General features: G+C 32.5%; 1 protein-coding gene and 1 non-coding gene across 2 annotated transcripts; both read right to left on the minus strand.

The window, feature by feature from the left end:
* Positions 1-4,525: 4,525 nt before the first annotated feature.
* Positions 4,526-4,631, minus strand: LOC112418769 (small nucleolar RNA R71). The gene has a single exon (XR_003008857.1). It is a non-coding gene; the product is annotated as a small nucleolar RNA R71 (small nucleolar RNA).
* Positions 4,632-6,548: 1,917 nt separating this feature from the next.
* LOC11424929 (AT-hook motif nuclear-localized protein 10) lies at positions 6,549-9,397 on the minus strand. The gene is made up of 5 exons (XM_003589712.3): positions 8,819-9,397; positions 8,676-8,728; positions 8,260-8,385; positions 7,222-7,383; positions 6,549-7,068 (listed from the first exon to the last, which is right to left on the minus strand). Exons 1-5 carry the CDS (start codon positions 9,246-9,248, stop codon positions 6,805-6,807), a joined length of 1,035 nt encoding a protein of 344 aa, XP_003589760.2. The 5' UTR covers positions 9,249-9,397; the 3' UTR covers positions 6,549-6,804.
* Between the last annotated feature and the right edge of the window lie 4,575 nt (positions 9,398-13,972).

Here is a 13,972-nt window from a genome sequence, read left to right on the forward strand (position 1 = left end):
TATAACTAAAATGTTAGAGGTTTAATTGCATCTTTAGTTCCTTATGTTTATTTTAGGTTTTAAGTTGGTCCCTTATGTTTTAAAAGTTGGTTCAAAACATTACCCACGTCGGAATAAGTTAGTCTCTTCCGTCACTTGATCGTTTAAAGATTCGGGTTGACAATATTGATGAAATTTAAGTTGTTTAAAAAAATCAGCTTTAAAACATTTTGTAAATTTATTTTTATTAAATTCAATATCATCTTGCGGAAGAGACTAACTTATTCCAACGTGAGTAACGTTTTGGACCAACTTGAAATCTTTAAAACATAATTGATTAACTTGAAACTTTTAAAACATAATAGACTAATTTAAAACCTAAAATAAACATAAGGAATCAAACATGCAATTAAGTCAATGTTAAAATACAAAAATTATTGTGCAAAAACGAGGTTCGTAAGTATAAATATTTTTATAAAAATTGTTACTCTCTTTGAAATGAGTAATAAGAAAAAGTTTACTTTAAAATTTTCAATAAATCAATTTATTAGTCCTGCAGGATCAATATCTCATATAATAGACTTAATTTTCTTTTTTTTATTTAGATCGTCTAGATTATAAATGTGATCAGGAATATCATTCTTAATATTTTGTCAAAAAAGAATCATTCTTAATATATGTAATTTGATAAAGTTATGATTATATTTTATTCCAAAGGAAGTATGACATTTACATTTAATTTTTTTTTTTGAACTTAACATTATCACCACTTCTCTTTTCTTAAATATACTAACTTTTCGTTTTAGTCCCTCTAAAATTTTCAATCACTACTTTTGGTCTCTATTTTTAAGTTAATTTTAGTATTTTATAATGAAATTTAGCAGAAATGTGTAGAATATTATAAAAATATTTCATAAAAAAAATTAGAATTTTTTAACAAAACATAAATTTAATATGAATTTTTAACCATAAAAAATATAAAAATTCATATTAAATTCATGTTTTGTTAAAAAATTCTAAATTTTTTTGGGAGATATTCTTATAATATTATGAATTTTTCTGCAAAATTTTACTAAAAAATATGAATTCTACATATGAGTTTACTTTAAAGAAGGGACCAAAAGTGAAGATGGAAAATTTTTTAGGGACTAAAAGTTGAAGGAAAATTTTAGAGGGACTAAAACAAAAAGTTGGTATATTTATAGGGACCAAAAACATATTTAACCCGAAAATTAGATATAACTTACTAAAGCAATATAATTTTTTTTAGGGTTAATTAAGTTTTTGGTCCCTATAAATATCTGCAGTTTTCTTTTTAGTCCCTATAAAAATAAATTACACTTTTTAGTTCCTACAAAATTTTCCGTTAGTATTTTTAGTCCCTGTTAAATTAAAATTTGTTTAATTATGCTTAAAATTTTAAACCTTTTTAATGATTTTTTACATACTTGTTTAAAATATTATAAAAGGTTCCGCCACAATAAATAAGCTCAAAATTTTATTTTTAGGTCCAAATTTTCGTTAGTTTTATCTTGAATTTTTGACGTTTTAAAAAAATTATATTTAATTCCTTACATGTTAAAAAATTCTAATTTTTTATAAAAGAGATTATTATAATGTTCTTAACATGTCTGTTAAAAATCATTTAAAAATATAAAAGTTTAAGTATAATTAAATAAATTTCAATTTAATAGGGACCAACACATACTTTTAGTCTTGTAAAATTAAAATTTGCTTAATTGTGCTTAGGGTTAATTAAGTTTTTGGTCCCTATAAATATCTGCAGTTTTGGTTTTAGTCCCTATAAAAATAAATTAGACTTTTTAGTCCTTATAAAATTTTCTGTCAGCATTTTTAGTCCCTTTCAAAAATTTCCATCAACATTTTTGGTCCCTAAAATGCTTAAGGAAAATGTCACAGGGACTAAAAAGTGTGATTTTATTTTGTAGGGACTAAAAACAAAACTGTGAATATTTATAGGGACTAAAAACTTAATTAACCCTTGTGCTTAAACTTTTAAATTTGTAACATATTTTTCACATACTTACTTAGAATATTATACAAAGTTCCTCCGTAAAAAGTAACTTAAAATTTTATTATTAGGTCCAAATTTTCATTAATATAATCTTAAAATTCTGACTTTTAGAAAAATTCATATTTAATTCATTACATGTTAAAAAACTAAATTTTTTTTATAAAAGAGAGTCTTACGATGTTATGAATATGTATGTAAAAAATCTTTCAAAAATTTAGAAATTTAAGCATAATTAAACAAATTTTAATTTAACAGGGACTAAAAACACTAACAGAAAATTTTGTAAGGACTAAAAAGTGTGATTTATTTTTATAGGGACTAAAAACAAAACTGCAGATATTTATAAGGACCAAAAAGTTAATTAACCCTTTTTTTATTGAGTGTAATTATAATGTATACATTTATACACTTTTTTTGCAATTATTCTTACTCGTAAAAAATTTATAGAAAATTTTGATTTCACAGTTTTGCAATAAAATACCCATTTACATCTAAATTACCAAAATCCATTATTTCTTCCCAGAGAACCACCAAGGATTATACATCAACATTCAATGTCTTTGGAGGAACAACCAAATCTTGACTGTTTTTCTAATAGTTTCGATTGGTTGAGCAGAAAATGACGCCATTGGAAGGATGAAAGGTTAGTGGTAAACTTGGTTAGGGTTAAACAAACAACTTTGAAAAGGAGTTTTTCAATGGAGGTTTGAAAACTGAAAGTATGAGAGTTGATTTGTGAGTTGTGTGTAAAGTGTGAGTGAGGTGATGTTTAAATAGAGGTTTTGTGCACACTAGAATTAGAAAAAAGGGTTAAATATGTTTTTGATCCCTATAAATATATCAACTTTTCGTTTTAGTCCTTCTAAAATTTTCCTTCAACTTTTAGTCCCTATAAAATTTCTAATAACTACTTTTGGTCCCTATTTTTGAGTTAATTTTAGTATTTTTTGATGAAATTGTGCAGAAATGTGTGGAATATTGTAAAAATCTTTACCAAAAAAAAAAAAGATTTTTTTAACAAAATATAAATTAAATTAAAAATTCATATTAAATTAATGTTTTGTTAAAAAATTCTATTTTTTTTTGGAGAGATTATTATAATATTATGAATTTTTCTGCAAAATTTTATTAAAAAATATGAATTCTAGATATGAGTTTACTTTAAAAGAAGGACCAAAAGTGAAGATGGAAAACTTTTGGGGACTAAAAGTTGAAGGAAAATTTTAGAGGGACTAAAACGAAAAGATAGTATATTTATAGAGACAAAAAACATATTTAACCCTAAAAACAATTATGCATGAAACACAGACAAAAAACATATTTAACTCTATTACAATTTTCTATATCATCAGTCATCACTAACTAGAAGTTCTAAAGACTTCATACGAGTCAACACAGATGATTCACTTGGTCACTATGATCCAGAGTTTCATTAGCTTAGAGGGTCAATGAGTATAGAGGAATAGTGAGTGATCCAGAGAGTATTAATTTTTCAACAGTGTTCACATTGCACCAGATCTTAGAAATTGCATTTAAACATCTTAATCTTCGATAAAAATGCATATTCAATTTTTTTTTTATGAAATTGAATCTATCATTAGTTAGGGGTTTTGTAAAGATATCATCCCATTGATTGTCAAAATAACAAATTTTATATCAAGAATACCCTTCTAAACATAGTTTCTGAAAATGATGTTTAATTTCAACGTGTTTTGCTCTTGAGTGTACAATGAGGTTTATAGATAAACAAATAGTAGTATTATCATAGTAAATTGGAATACTATTTTCACTTATATGATAATCCTCAAGTTAATGCTTCCTCTAGAGAAGCTGTGTGCAACAATTTGCAGATGAGATGTATTCTACTTCTGTTGTTGATAAAGCAATAGTCTGTTGTCTTTTGCTAGCCCAGTAGATGAGGTTTTCACCTATGAATTGACAGCAACTACTTCTGCTATTTCTTTCAATTCTATATCCAATATAATTAGTATCACAGAATCCAACTAGCTTATAGTCATTAGATTTCTTATACAACAAACCAAGATTAGTAGAAGCTTTTAAATATCTAAAAATCCTCATAACAACACTTAAGTGTGATTCTCTAAGATTTGATTGGAATATTGCACACAAACATACACTAAATAAAATATATGCTCTTGAAGCGGTTAAGTAAAGAAGTGATCCAATCATAACTCTGTAAACCTTTGAGTCTACCTTACCACTACTATCATCTAGATCTAGATTGCAATTGGGATGCATATGAGTTGCCATTGGTTTACGATCCATCAAATTGAACTTCTTGAGTAGTTCTTTTGTATACTTTGATTAATGAACATAGACATCATCATAATAATCATCTTCTAGGGTTGCTTTTGGCTCTTACAAGGTTACTCAATCCTCATGTCCTCTCTTTTCATGTCCTCTCTTCATGCAGTAGGAGCAAACAACATACTCGGGATGATTTGAAGAAAGCATTCCTCTGTCGCTTTTTCCCGACTGCAAAGTACCTCGAGAAAAGGAAGGAGATTTCCGGTTTTCAACAAGAAGATGGAGAGAATCTCTATGATGCATAGAAGAAATACAAGTTACTACTCAAGCGTTGTCTCAGGCATAAGTTTTCAAAAATGGAGATTGCATTGACTTTCACATATGGTCTTAAGCCAACAACCTGCATGCTCTTAGACGCATCAACTGAAGGTACCATGAAGAACAAAATTGCAATAGAAATCCAAGAGCTCATTGATAACATGTCCTTGAAACGAGTATTTCCCTCAAAGCGAGTATAGGGGTGTTGTTAAGAAGCATGGAGTTCCAAACTTGGAAATGCATGATGCATTAATAGCAAGAAACAAACTTCTTAGCAACAAAATCGAAGCACTAGCCAAGAAGTTGGAAGCGTAAAACGTGGCAAAGTTGTCAAAAAATGGTGTAAGTTATGACTTTTTTGAGCAATCTCATAAAAGTAGTGCATGTCTTCCAGAAAGTTTGGGGTTATCCAAGAAGCAAGTAAAATACATGGGTGTGTACACGAGGCAACAAAGAAATCCTTATTCAACACTTGCAATCCAGTGTAGACAAAACATCTGAACTTCTCATGGAGAGGAAACAATTCTCTTAACCCACCTCAAACATCAAACCAGCATCCGCCTAAAAAGAGATTGGAAGAAGTCCTAACCCAATACATGCGAACAACACAAAGTCAAATTGAAGCCATCTCAAAAAAATCAGAAATAAGCTCAGAGAAATAATGAAGCATCAATCAAGAGTCTCGAGACACAAATTGGGAGGATTTCCACACAACTTTCTAATATGTCTATAGTAGGATTCTGCAGAACTATCTTAGATAACCCAAAGGGAGAACAAAATGGTGGTGAAGGAGGACGATGTTGAAAGTAGAGAGGGAAAATTTGAAAGTGAAGAAGATAGCTCAAATGGACAAGAGATGACAACAAAGACCTATAAGATATGGAGTCCTATAGTCTGGATTTGCATCATAGGTTTATGAGTGAAAATCGCGCCTCAATAAAAGAAACGAAGAACCGGCGCAAACACCAACACCTATATAGGCTCTTTAGGAAAATAGCTTTAACACCAAAACTTTTGGCATCATTGAAGCAAAAACCTAAATGAAGAAGAAAAGAAGAACTTTTGGCACCAAAACTTTTGGCTTAACGCACTAGCTATACTAACTTATTATACAATCCACCTCCTCCATTTACAAGAGAAACACATCTTTACCATAACTATCTCTAGACAACCCCACTCTATGCATGGAGTCATAAGCCTTCTCAAAGTTGACTTTAAAAAAAAACTAGTCTCTCTTCCTTTCTTTTGCTTCATCCACAACCTCGTTTGCAATAAATTACCATCCAAAGGGTTTTGATTCTCTTAAGCTTTAGAGATGACGATGGTAAGGGGAGCTGCTAGTGTTTGAACTAAAAAGGATATGATTATGGTAATGGGAGATACTACTATATGAAGTAAAGGGTTTTGATTCCCTTGTTTCCATGCACTAATGAAACAAAAGAAACGACATTGAAATTAAATTACTATCTATCTACATTGAATGAACATCATATCTTAATTAATTGAAAGTTCTTTTCTAGTAGGACAATGAGAATACAAAATACAAGCTCCTAAGGCTTGTCAGACCCTTGGAGCATATCCCATACAATATACAAGCTGATAAACTAGGACATATAAAAAATTACAAAGCAAAACCATATTCCTAAGAGGCTACAAGTAAAAAAGCATAAAGTATATTATCCTTGCTTTGAAATGAAGTTAGAAACCTACCAAATTGATTTGAAACTAACATTCCTAAATAATTATCTTTTATACATTAAACTAAAGATTTGAATGGATTGGTGCAAGATTGTGGACGAACAATCGAATTTGACATTAACATAAGAAATGTTATATATTTATGTAAAAAATATGAACTTGATGTGATTCAGTTACCCAAAACAAAAACTTGATGTGATTTTTTTTAGGAAAAACATGATGTGAGGGTTTAGAACACATATTTCTAACATTGTCATAAGAGGATCTAAAACCTCAATAATATGATTAAACAAAAGCAACCATCGCTTGAAATGTTTTATAAATGGTTTTTAAATCCAAATCAGCAGAAAATATAAAAGAAACATAATAAAAACTGATAGATAAACTCCCATAAAATTGTCCCAATTATTCAAATCACCCTTTTAGAATTCAACCTCCAGCCAGAACATCGAACAATCACCATGCAAATAACCTGCTTCTACACCGATGAGCCTAGAAGCTCATCCTCACTTCGAGTTTGGTGAGTCAATTTGTTGGTACATCGATAATGTAGGAATGGGTTCACTATCATTATTGTAGATTCCAAGCACTTGATCGAAGGGAATATTCTCATTGTTGCCATAGGACATAGATGAAGGCCCTTGAGAGGCAGCAGCACTAGTTGGAGTCCTAGGAGCAGCAAATTGAGATATCGTCATTGAAGAAGACCCCAATTTCAGGTTACTTGAGCTACAATTTTTGCCATCCAAAGTAAAACTACCCACTATAACCTGAAAATGATTCTTAAAAAGTCATAAATCGGTCCCACAAAATTTGCTCAATTCGTCGTGCAGAAAATACTATAGACACCCAAGAACTTACATTCACATTTTGCTTTAAAAAAAAAAAATCAACATAAATCATTTATCATTTGAGAGAAATACCTTTACGAAGGATGCCGCAATAAGCTTATCAGCAACTACACCTCCCAAAACGTTTAAATTAGGATCCACTAAAGACACCTTAAAGTAACCCATTGTCTTAAAGCCATTTTTGTTGTCAAATTCTTCTAACATTCCTGATAGAGATAAAATCTCAAATCGACCCTGTAATGAAAAATAACATCATAAGAAGAAAATTGAACTAACACATTTAGTTATGTAAATTAACTATCAAAGTACCCACAATGACATTTTCACACGTACACAATAAAAATTTAAACATAAACAAAACTAAAAATGCTAGTTCCTCCTATTAGTAGTTCCAGCAAGGAAAATGTTACATGAACACCCTTTAATCATACACCCTATTGTACACCTCATGCATTATAAAAGAAAGACTCTCCTTCAAAAAAAAAAAGATAAAAGACTCAATAAAAAAAGATAAAAGACTCAATAAAAAAGGATAAAAATGACTTATTTTGTGATAGAATCCTACAAAGTACACTTTCCTTTTTGATAAATTGATAAATGATAGTGATAGATTTCATTTTTAAAAGCTCAATATTGTTGATAGAAAAAATGTGAAAAAGATTGCATTTTAATGTTCTCTATGAAAAGTACTGTACTATTAGGTATCATGGTTAAAATTAGATTGTGCAAAACATATATGTAACAAAATATACGTAAAAGAGATTAAAAAAGTCAAATACATTTAGTGCAAAACATTTGACTCTTGATGTGTTCGTGCTTGTAAAATTTTCATTATGGCATGGTGGCTCATGTGCGAGTTGTCATGAACCACAATGCCAATTATATCCACCATGTCTCTTCCATAAGCTTTTTTAATGTTTAGTATCAATAATTAGGCAAAGACAACATTGTCTCATGCCAAATGTTTGCTTAAGAATATATGTCCATCAAACAAATTCATCATCATATTTCAGATCTCTCCTAATTAACTTAGTACTAATGGAAATTTCTCATAATCAAATATATTGTTATTGAATGTATTCTAATAAAAACATATGTAAAAAGGACTACCTCACGAAGAACAATGGTTCCTGACTGATGAAGAGCTACAGTACCAACTAAACCATGAGCAGAAAGAATGCACATATCTGTATTAGGTCCTCCTTGACAAAAAGTCTTAAGTTTCATAACAATGTCCTACAAACAAAACAAGATAAACTTTTTGTTAGAACCATTTTTATCAAAGAAGACTATAAGATAACCACCCTTTTAACATCATCAAAGTCTACATCATCATTTCAACTTATAATTTAACCAAAATCTACATTACCATTTCAACATACATTAGTAACCACCTTCTTAACATCATCAAAGTCTACATGAGCATTTCAATTAACAAAGTAACCAAATTATTCAAATTGTAAAAGGAAATTAATCATATATATGACATCTTAACATTGAAATTAAGTATAGGTTCTTTTACATACCTCTCCAGGGTTCACAGTGATCACATGTTGAGAGAAACCAGTTCCACTAACTCCTAAAAAATAAACATCCAGAATAAAAATAAAAATTAAATAATCGACAAAATTCAAATTTAAAAAATGAAAAAGAATTTATTTTATCATACCAGACACTTCAACTTTCTTCTTCTTGTTCAATGATCCACGGGGCCTTCCTCTTCCCCTAGTACTCTTATTGGCAATGGAAGAAGAATGAGAAGTAATGGTAGCATCCAGGGCTGGGCTTGAGACCAAAGCAATGTTTCCATCAGGAAAATACTTCCTCGGTCGACCCTTTTTTTTATGGATTGAACCAGATCCAGAGGAAGCAGTCACACATGGTTTCAAGGTAGAAGGAATGTTGTTGTTGAGAGGCTCGGAATGAGGGGGTTGGTTAGTGTTCATGTGGAGTTGAGGGAATCGAGCAGTGATCGGTTCCATCATGGTGGTCAAAACAGTGTTTGTGAATGGATTAGGATCCACTAGTACAACATTTTCCAATTGAAGGTGGTCTGGGTGAGGGTGAGGGTGTGGTTGTTGTGGTTCATGAGAATCCATGAAAATGTAGCGTAGTGAAGAAAAGATTGATTGAAATAAAATTGTGAATGAGTATGTATATGTAGTGATGAACGTAACCGAAGGTGGTGAATGGTATGATGATGATAATGACAAAATGATGACGAAGGAAGAAAAATGTGGACCAAAAAGTCAATAACTGATGAATAAGGGAGAGAACAATTAAAGTTTCAGTTTTTTATTTTATTTAATTATATTCAGGGTTTAAATTTGTTTTATATTTGGTTTTTTATTATATTTTTTTGGTATATAGACGAAAAGACAATAGTTATTGAAAACTCGTACACAACGCGTACATGCCTCGGGGTTCAAACCTCGGCCACGACATCCAGCCTAACAATTTCAATATTTTTGTCAATTAAGCTAGGATTTGTGGACCATTTTTTATTATTTATTTTTATTTTTGTCCCCTTCAAGAACTTATTTATTTGTGATATATATTTATTATATATTTGACTTTTACACTAATTGTTATTATTTTATGTTTTTTTAAATCATTTCTTTTGGAAATAAAATATAACTTTATTTTGAATTTGACTATTGTCTTGACTAAGTGTTATTAATGCTCTCTTTACCTCATTATAATGGTTATATTTAAAAAAAATTGTTCCAAGATGAGTCTTAGTCTAAATTTTTATATGGCCATAATTGTTTTTTTAATTGTTCTCTTTAATTAATATTAGGTTTAATTGAACCTTTGGTCCCCGAACTTATTTGTTGTTTTCATTTTGGTCTCATAACTTTAAAAAATTTCTTTTATGTCCCTTATATACGCTTTCGTTAGTCAAATTGATCATCTCTGTTATTTTTTTAATGTCTAATATTCTTGATATGATTTTAACCGTTTGATTGTGGGTCTATGATATCTAACAGTGAACCACCACCATTTTTTTTTTTTACTTTCCTTATTCTTCCTCCTCTTCCTCTTTCTTCATCATCATAAGCCCAAGCATGTCAGAGGGCTGCCATTTAAAAAGGTCTAGGTTTTTTCTCAACAAGTTTATCACGACCTGCTCCTCAGTCGGGTCCAAGGAGTTTGCTATCTTGATAGTTTGATGGGGTTGAGATCCTATGTGGATCTCTTTTAGGTCTTCAGTGGGTTCTAGACGTTCATGTTGGTACTCCTCTATGGGGTCTATGTCTATCATGTTGACATTATGAGGTTTACTATCCTTTCCTTTTTGTAGTCTTAGGTTGTTGAGGTAACATTCCCTGGAATTTTTTTGGTCCCTCCGAATCATTCATATATGTTTGTTGTCCAGTGGATGTTTCATTATTAGGAATTTAATGGATAGAAAGGCGCCTAAGAGATTGAAGGTTGGGCGACCTATAATGATATTGTAAATGTTATCAAGGGAATTAACAACAAGGTATTTTACTCGAATTTATTTAGCATGTTCGCCTACTCCAAAAGTGGTTTTAAAGTAATGTAGCCTCGCACATGAAATGTTCCCTGGTGAATCCCGATAAGGTCCCTTTGAAAGGTTGTAGCTGCTCTGGATCTAGTCCCGTTTTTTCGAAGGCATTATAATAAAGTATATCGGCAGAACTACCTGGGCCTATGATGACTCTCTTGACATCCCAATTAAATATGTGTAGGGTAATAACCATTGGGTCGTCGTGGGGGACGACGCCCTCGTAATCTTTTGCTGAAAAGGTAATGTTGGGCTCCCACCCCAGCATTTGATCGACTCTATCGTCGATAAGCATAACTTGCCTTACATACTTTTTTTAGGGAAGAACTCGACTCCCCTCCCCCTGCGAAGCCGCCTGGAATGGTGTTGAGAGTGTGTCTTTATTTGTGATCCATGTCGCGGTCGTCCTTTCTGTCCTTGTTGGGTTCCTCTAGGAGCCTTCTTTCCTCGCCATGGTTTCCTTTTACGTAGCCTCAAAGCTTTCCATCTTGTATTAATTTCTCAATCTCCCTCTTTGGATGTATGAAATCGTCGGTAGTGTGGCCTTTTATTTTGTGGTATTTGCTTTCTTCTCCCTTGATATAACATTCGACCCTTGCCATGATTTACTTCATTGAGTCTGCAGGTGTCTGTGCTAGTGATTCGTTGAATTACCTTGATGGTTGCGTCATTATATCTGGCGAGGTAGTCTCGTAGAGTCTCGTTTGGTCCTTGGCAGACGTTGAAAAGGCTTGTGGGGGGTGTAACGCCCCTATTTTATTTAATTATTTTTAGTTGATTTAAAATATTTTATATGATTTTTAAATCATTTATGTTGATTTGTGGTGTGGTGTATTTTATAAAATGGTTATTTTTAGTATTTAATAGAATAAGTGAGAATTAGGATTTATTTTGGAGTTTGGGGGTTAAATTAGAATTTAATAGAATTAAGAGGAGTTAAGGAATATTGAGAGGTTATATATTTATTAAGAAATAGAAAATAGAAGGGAGAGGCAGTTTTCACGTACAACAGAGAAAAGGGAGAAAAGTCAAGAAAAGGGAAGAGAACCAAGAAGGGCTGCGATTTCGATTATCTAAGGTAAGGGTGAGGCTAACTTACATTAATTTTAGTGTATATGATTCTGATTATGTTTTAACAAAAGTTATGAATAAATTTGGAGAATTGGGAATTAGGGTTATGATGAGAATTGATGATTAAATGATGGAATTAGGGTGAATTGATGTAGAAATGATGAACAGACCTTAAATGTTTCATATATTGATGTTTAGAATCAGTTTTAAGGTTAGAACAATGGGTTTGGGTGAATTTTTGAGAAAAACTGTAACCTGGCCGTACTGTTATTCATCGCTCGCCTCCCGAGTGATGATCCTCGCCATAGCGAGTGATGAAGATCATCGCTCGCCTCGCGAGCAGGAGTTGTTCGCCTCGCGAGTTGCATTTCGCAGCTCGCCATAGCGAGAAAGTTTACTCGCCGTAGCGAGTGTGGGCAGAGAGCTTGCACAATTTCGCATTTTTGAGCTGTGAGTTTAACCTTGGATGTTTATGAGGGCCTGAACATGTACCTTAATGATTAGGCAAAGTTTTAGAATGAGATTGAACTCGGAAATGAGGCAGAATGGATCCTTGAGCGTTATACCCTAACTCGCCGTGGCGAGTAGAGGCTCTCGCCTCGCGAGCTAGTGCTTGACAGACTGCGTTGTTAGGATTTCATGTGACTTTGTCGCACGAGAGGCTGTGAGTTGAACCTTGAGATAGCAATGAAAGATGTATAGGATTTAAATGATGAACTGTGAAGCTGGATAGGGTAAATTGAGGTTATTAACGTGATAAAAATTGTATAAGTAATACTTGGATTATGTGAAAATGCTAGACATCGTTGGATTGTATAAGATATTGTTATATCATGCCGTTGTATACTGTTGTGTTGCTGTTGATTGATTGTGATTGTTAATGATCGCTGGTTTATACTTAACTGCATTCAATTAGAATGTTCAATGTGTTAGTTCGAGTTGTAAGTGGCGAGTTGTCGTTCTAAGTAACGGAGTCATAGGTTGTTGATGTTGATCAAGTTGGGGAGTGAGTCATAGTTATTATGCACGGTCGTTGTCGTTGGTTATCGTTGTCGTAGTTGAGTTGTATGCTGATATACACAAGTTGAGTCCTTCATGATTAGGAATCTGTTGAGGGCTTATGCCCTGGAATGCTATGTCATTCAACTGTTGGGGGCTCATGCCCTGGAATGCTTTGTCATTCAAACTGTTGAGGGCTCATGCCCTGGAATGCCTTGTCATTCAAATTGTTGGGGGCTTATGCCCCGGAATGCTTAGTCATTCAACCCGTTGAAATTAGTACCACGTTGTTGTTGTTGTAGATGTTGTTGAGCGAGTTGGTGTTGTAGATGTTGTTGAGAGAGTTGTTGTGGTTGATGTTGTTGAGTGTTGTTGAATGAGCTGTTGTAGTCGTTGATAAATACTGACGTGTCGTTGTTGTTGATTGGATTAGTAAGTGTTATTAAAATTGAAGAAGTATGAATATTATCATTGGGTATATGTTGTTAATTATGTTATTTAATTAAGTTGATGATTTATATATATATCTATTATTATTGTTTGTGAATCTCACCCCTTCTGCTTGGAATTGTTGCCCTTCGTATGAGTAACTTGCAGGTATTGAAGAATATTAGAAGTGGTGGCTCAAGTGTCTTAGGGCTCTGATACGTAACGGGATGGGATATCGTTGTCATGTTTTCATTCCTTATGTATCATTATGAACCTGTTGATATTGATTTTAATCATTAAAGATATTTTGTTGAGGCCAAGTGCCAAGGATTTATTGGAAGTTGTTTAACGTTGAAAGATATTTTCCGCTGCAAATTATTACTATTTATGAAGGATGTTTTATTAAATAGTTTATATCCTATTTAAGAAATTTTGAAAAGCAGTGTAACACTCCGTTGTTGATTTAACTCTGATTTTACTTATTAATATAACTGTTGGGAAGTCGGGGTGTTACAGGGGGAGACCTTACGATGTCTGCTAGTGAAGAATTGGTGGATGAGTTTCCTCGTCAAGTCCTAGTATCCGATGATGGAGACACGTGGAAGGTTCATATACCAACGGAGGGCGACGTCATGAAAGGTTCCCGCCGGCAGTTTGCACTTGAGGGAATCAGCGGCTTCGACTAACGCCATGCGGGTGTTGAATGCACTGACGTGCTCCACTAGGTCGCCCTTGCCGTCGAAAGAGGTGAGGGAGGGCGATTTGAAATTCTCTGGGACTAGTGTGTTCTAG

This window comes from Medicago truncatula, chromosome 1, assembly GCF_003473485.1.
Source record: "Medicago truncatula cultivar Jemalong A17 chromosome 1, MtrunA17r5.0-ANR, whole genome shotgun sequence".
Classification (NCBI taxonomy): domain Eukaryota; kingdom Viridiplantae; phylum Streptophyta; class Magnoliopsida; order Fabales; family Fabaceae; genus Medicago; species Medicago truncatula.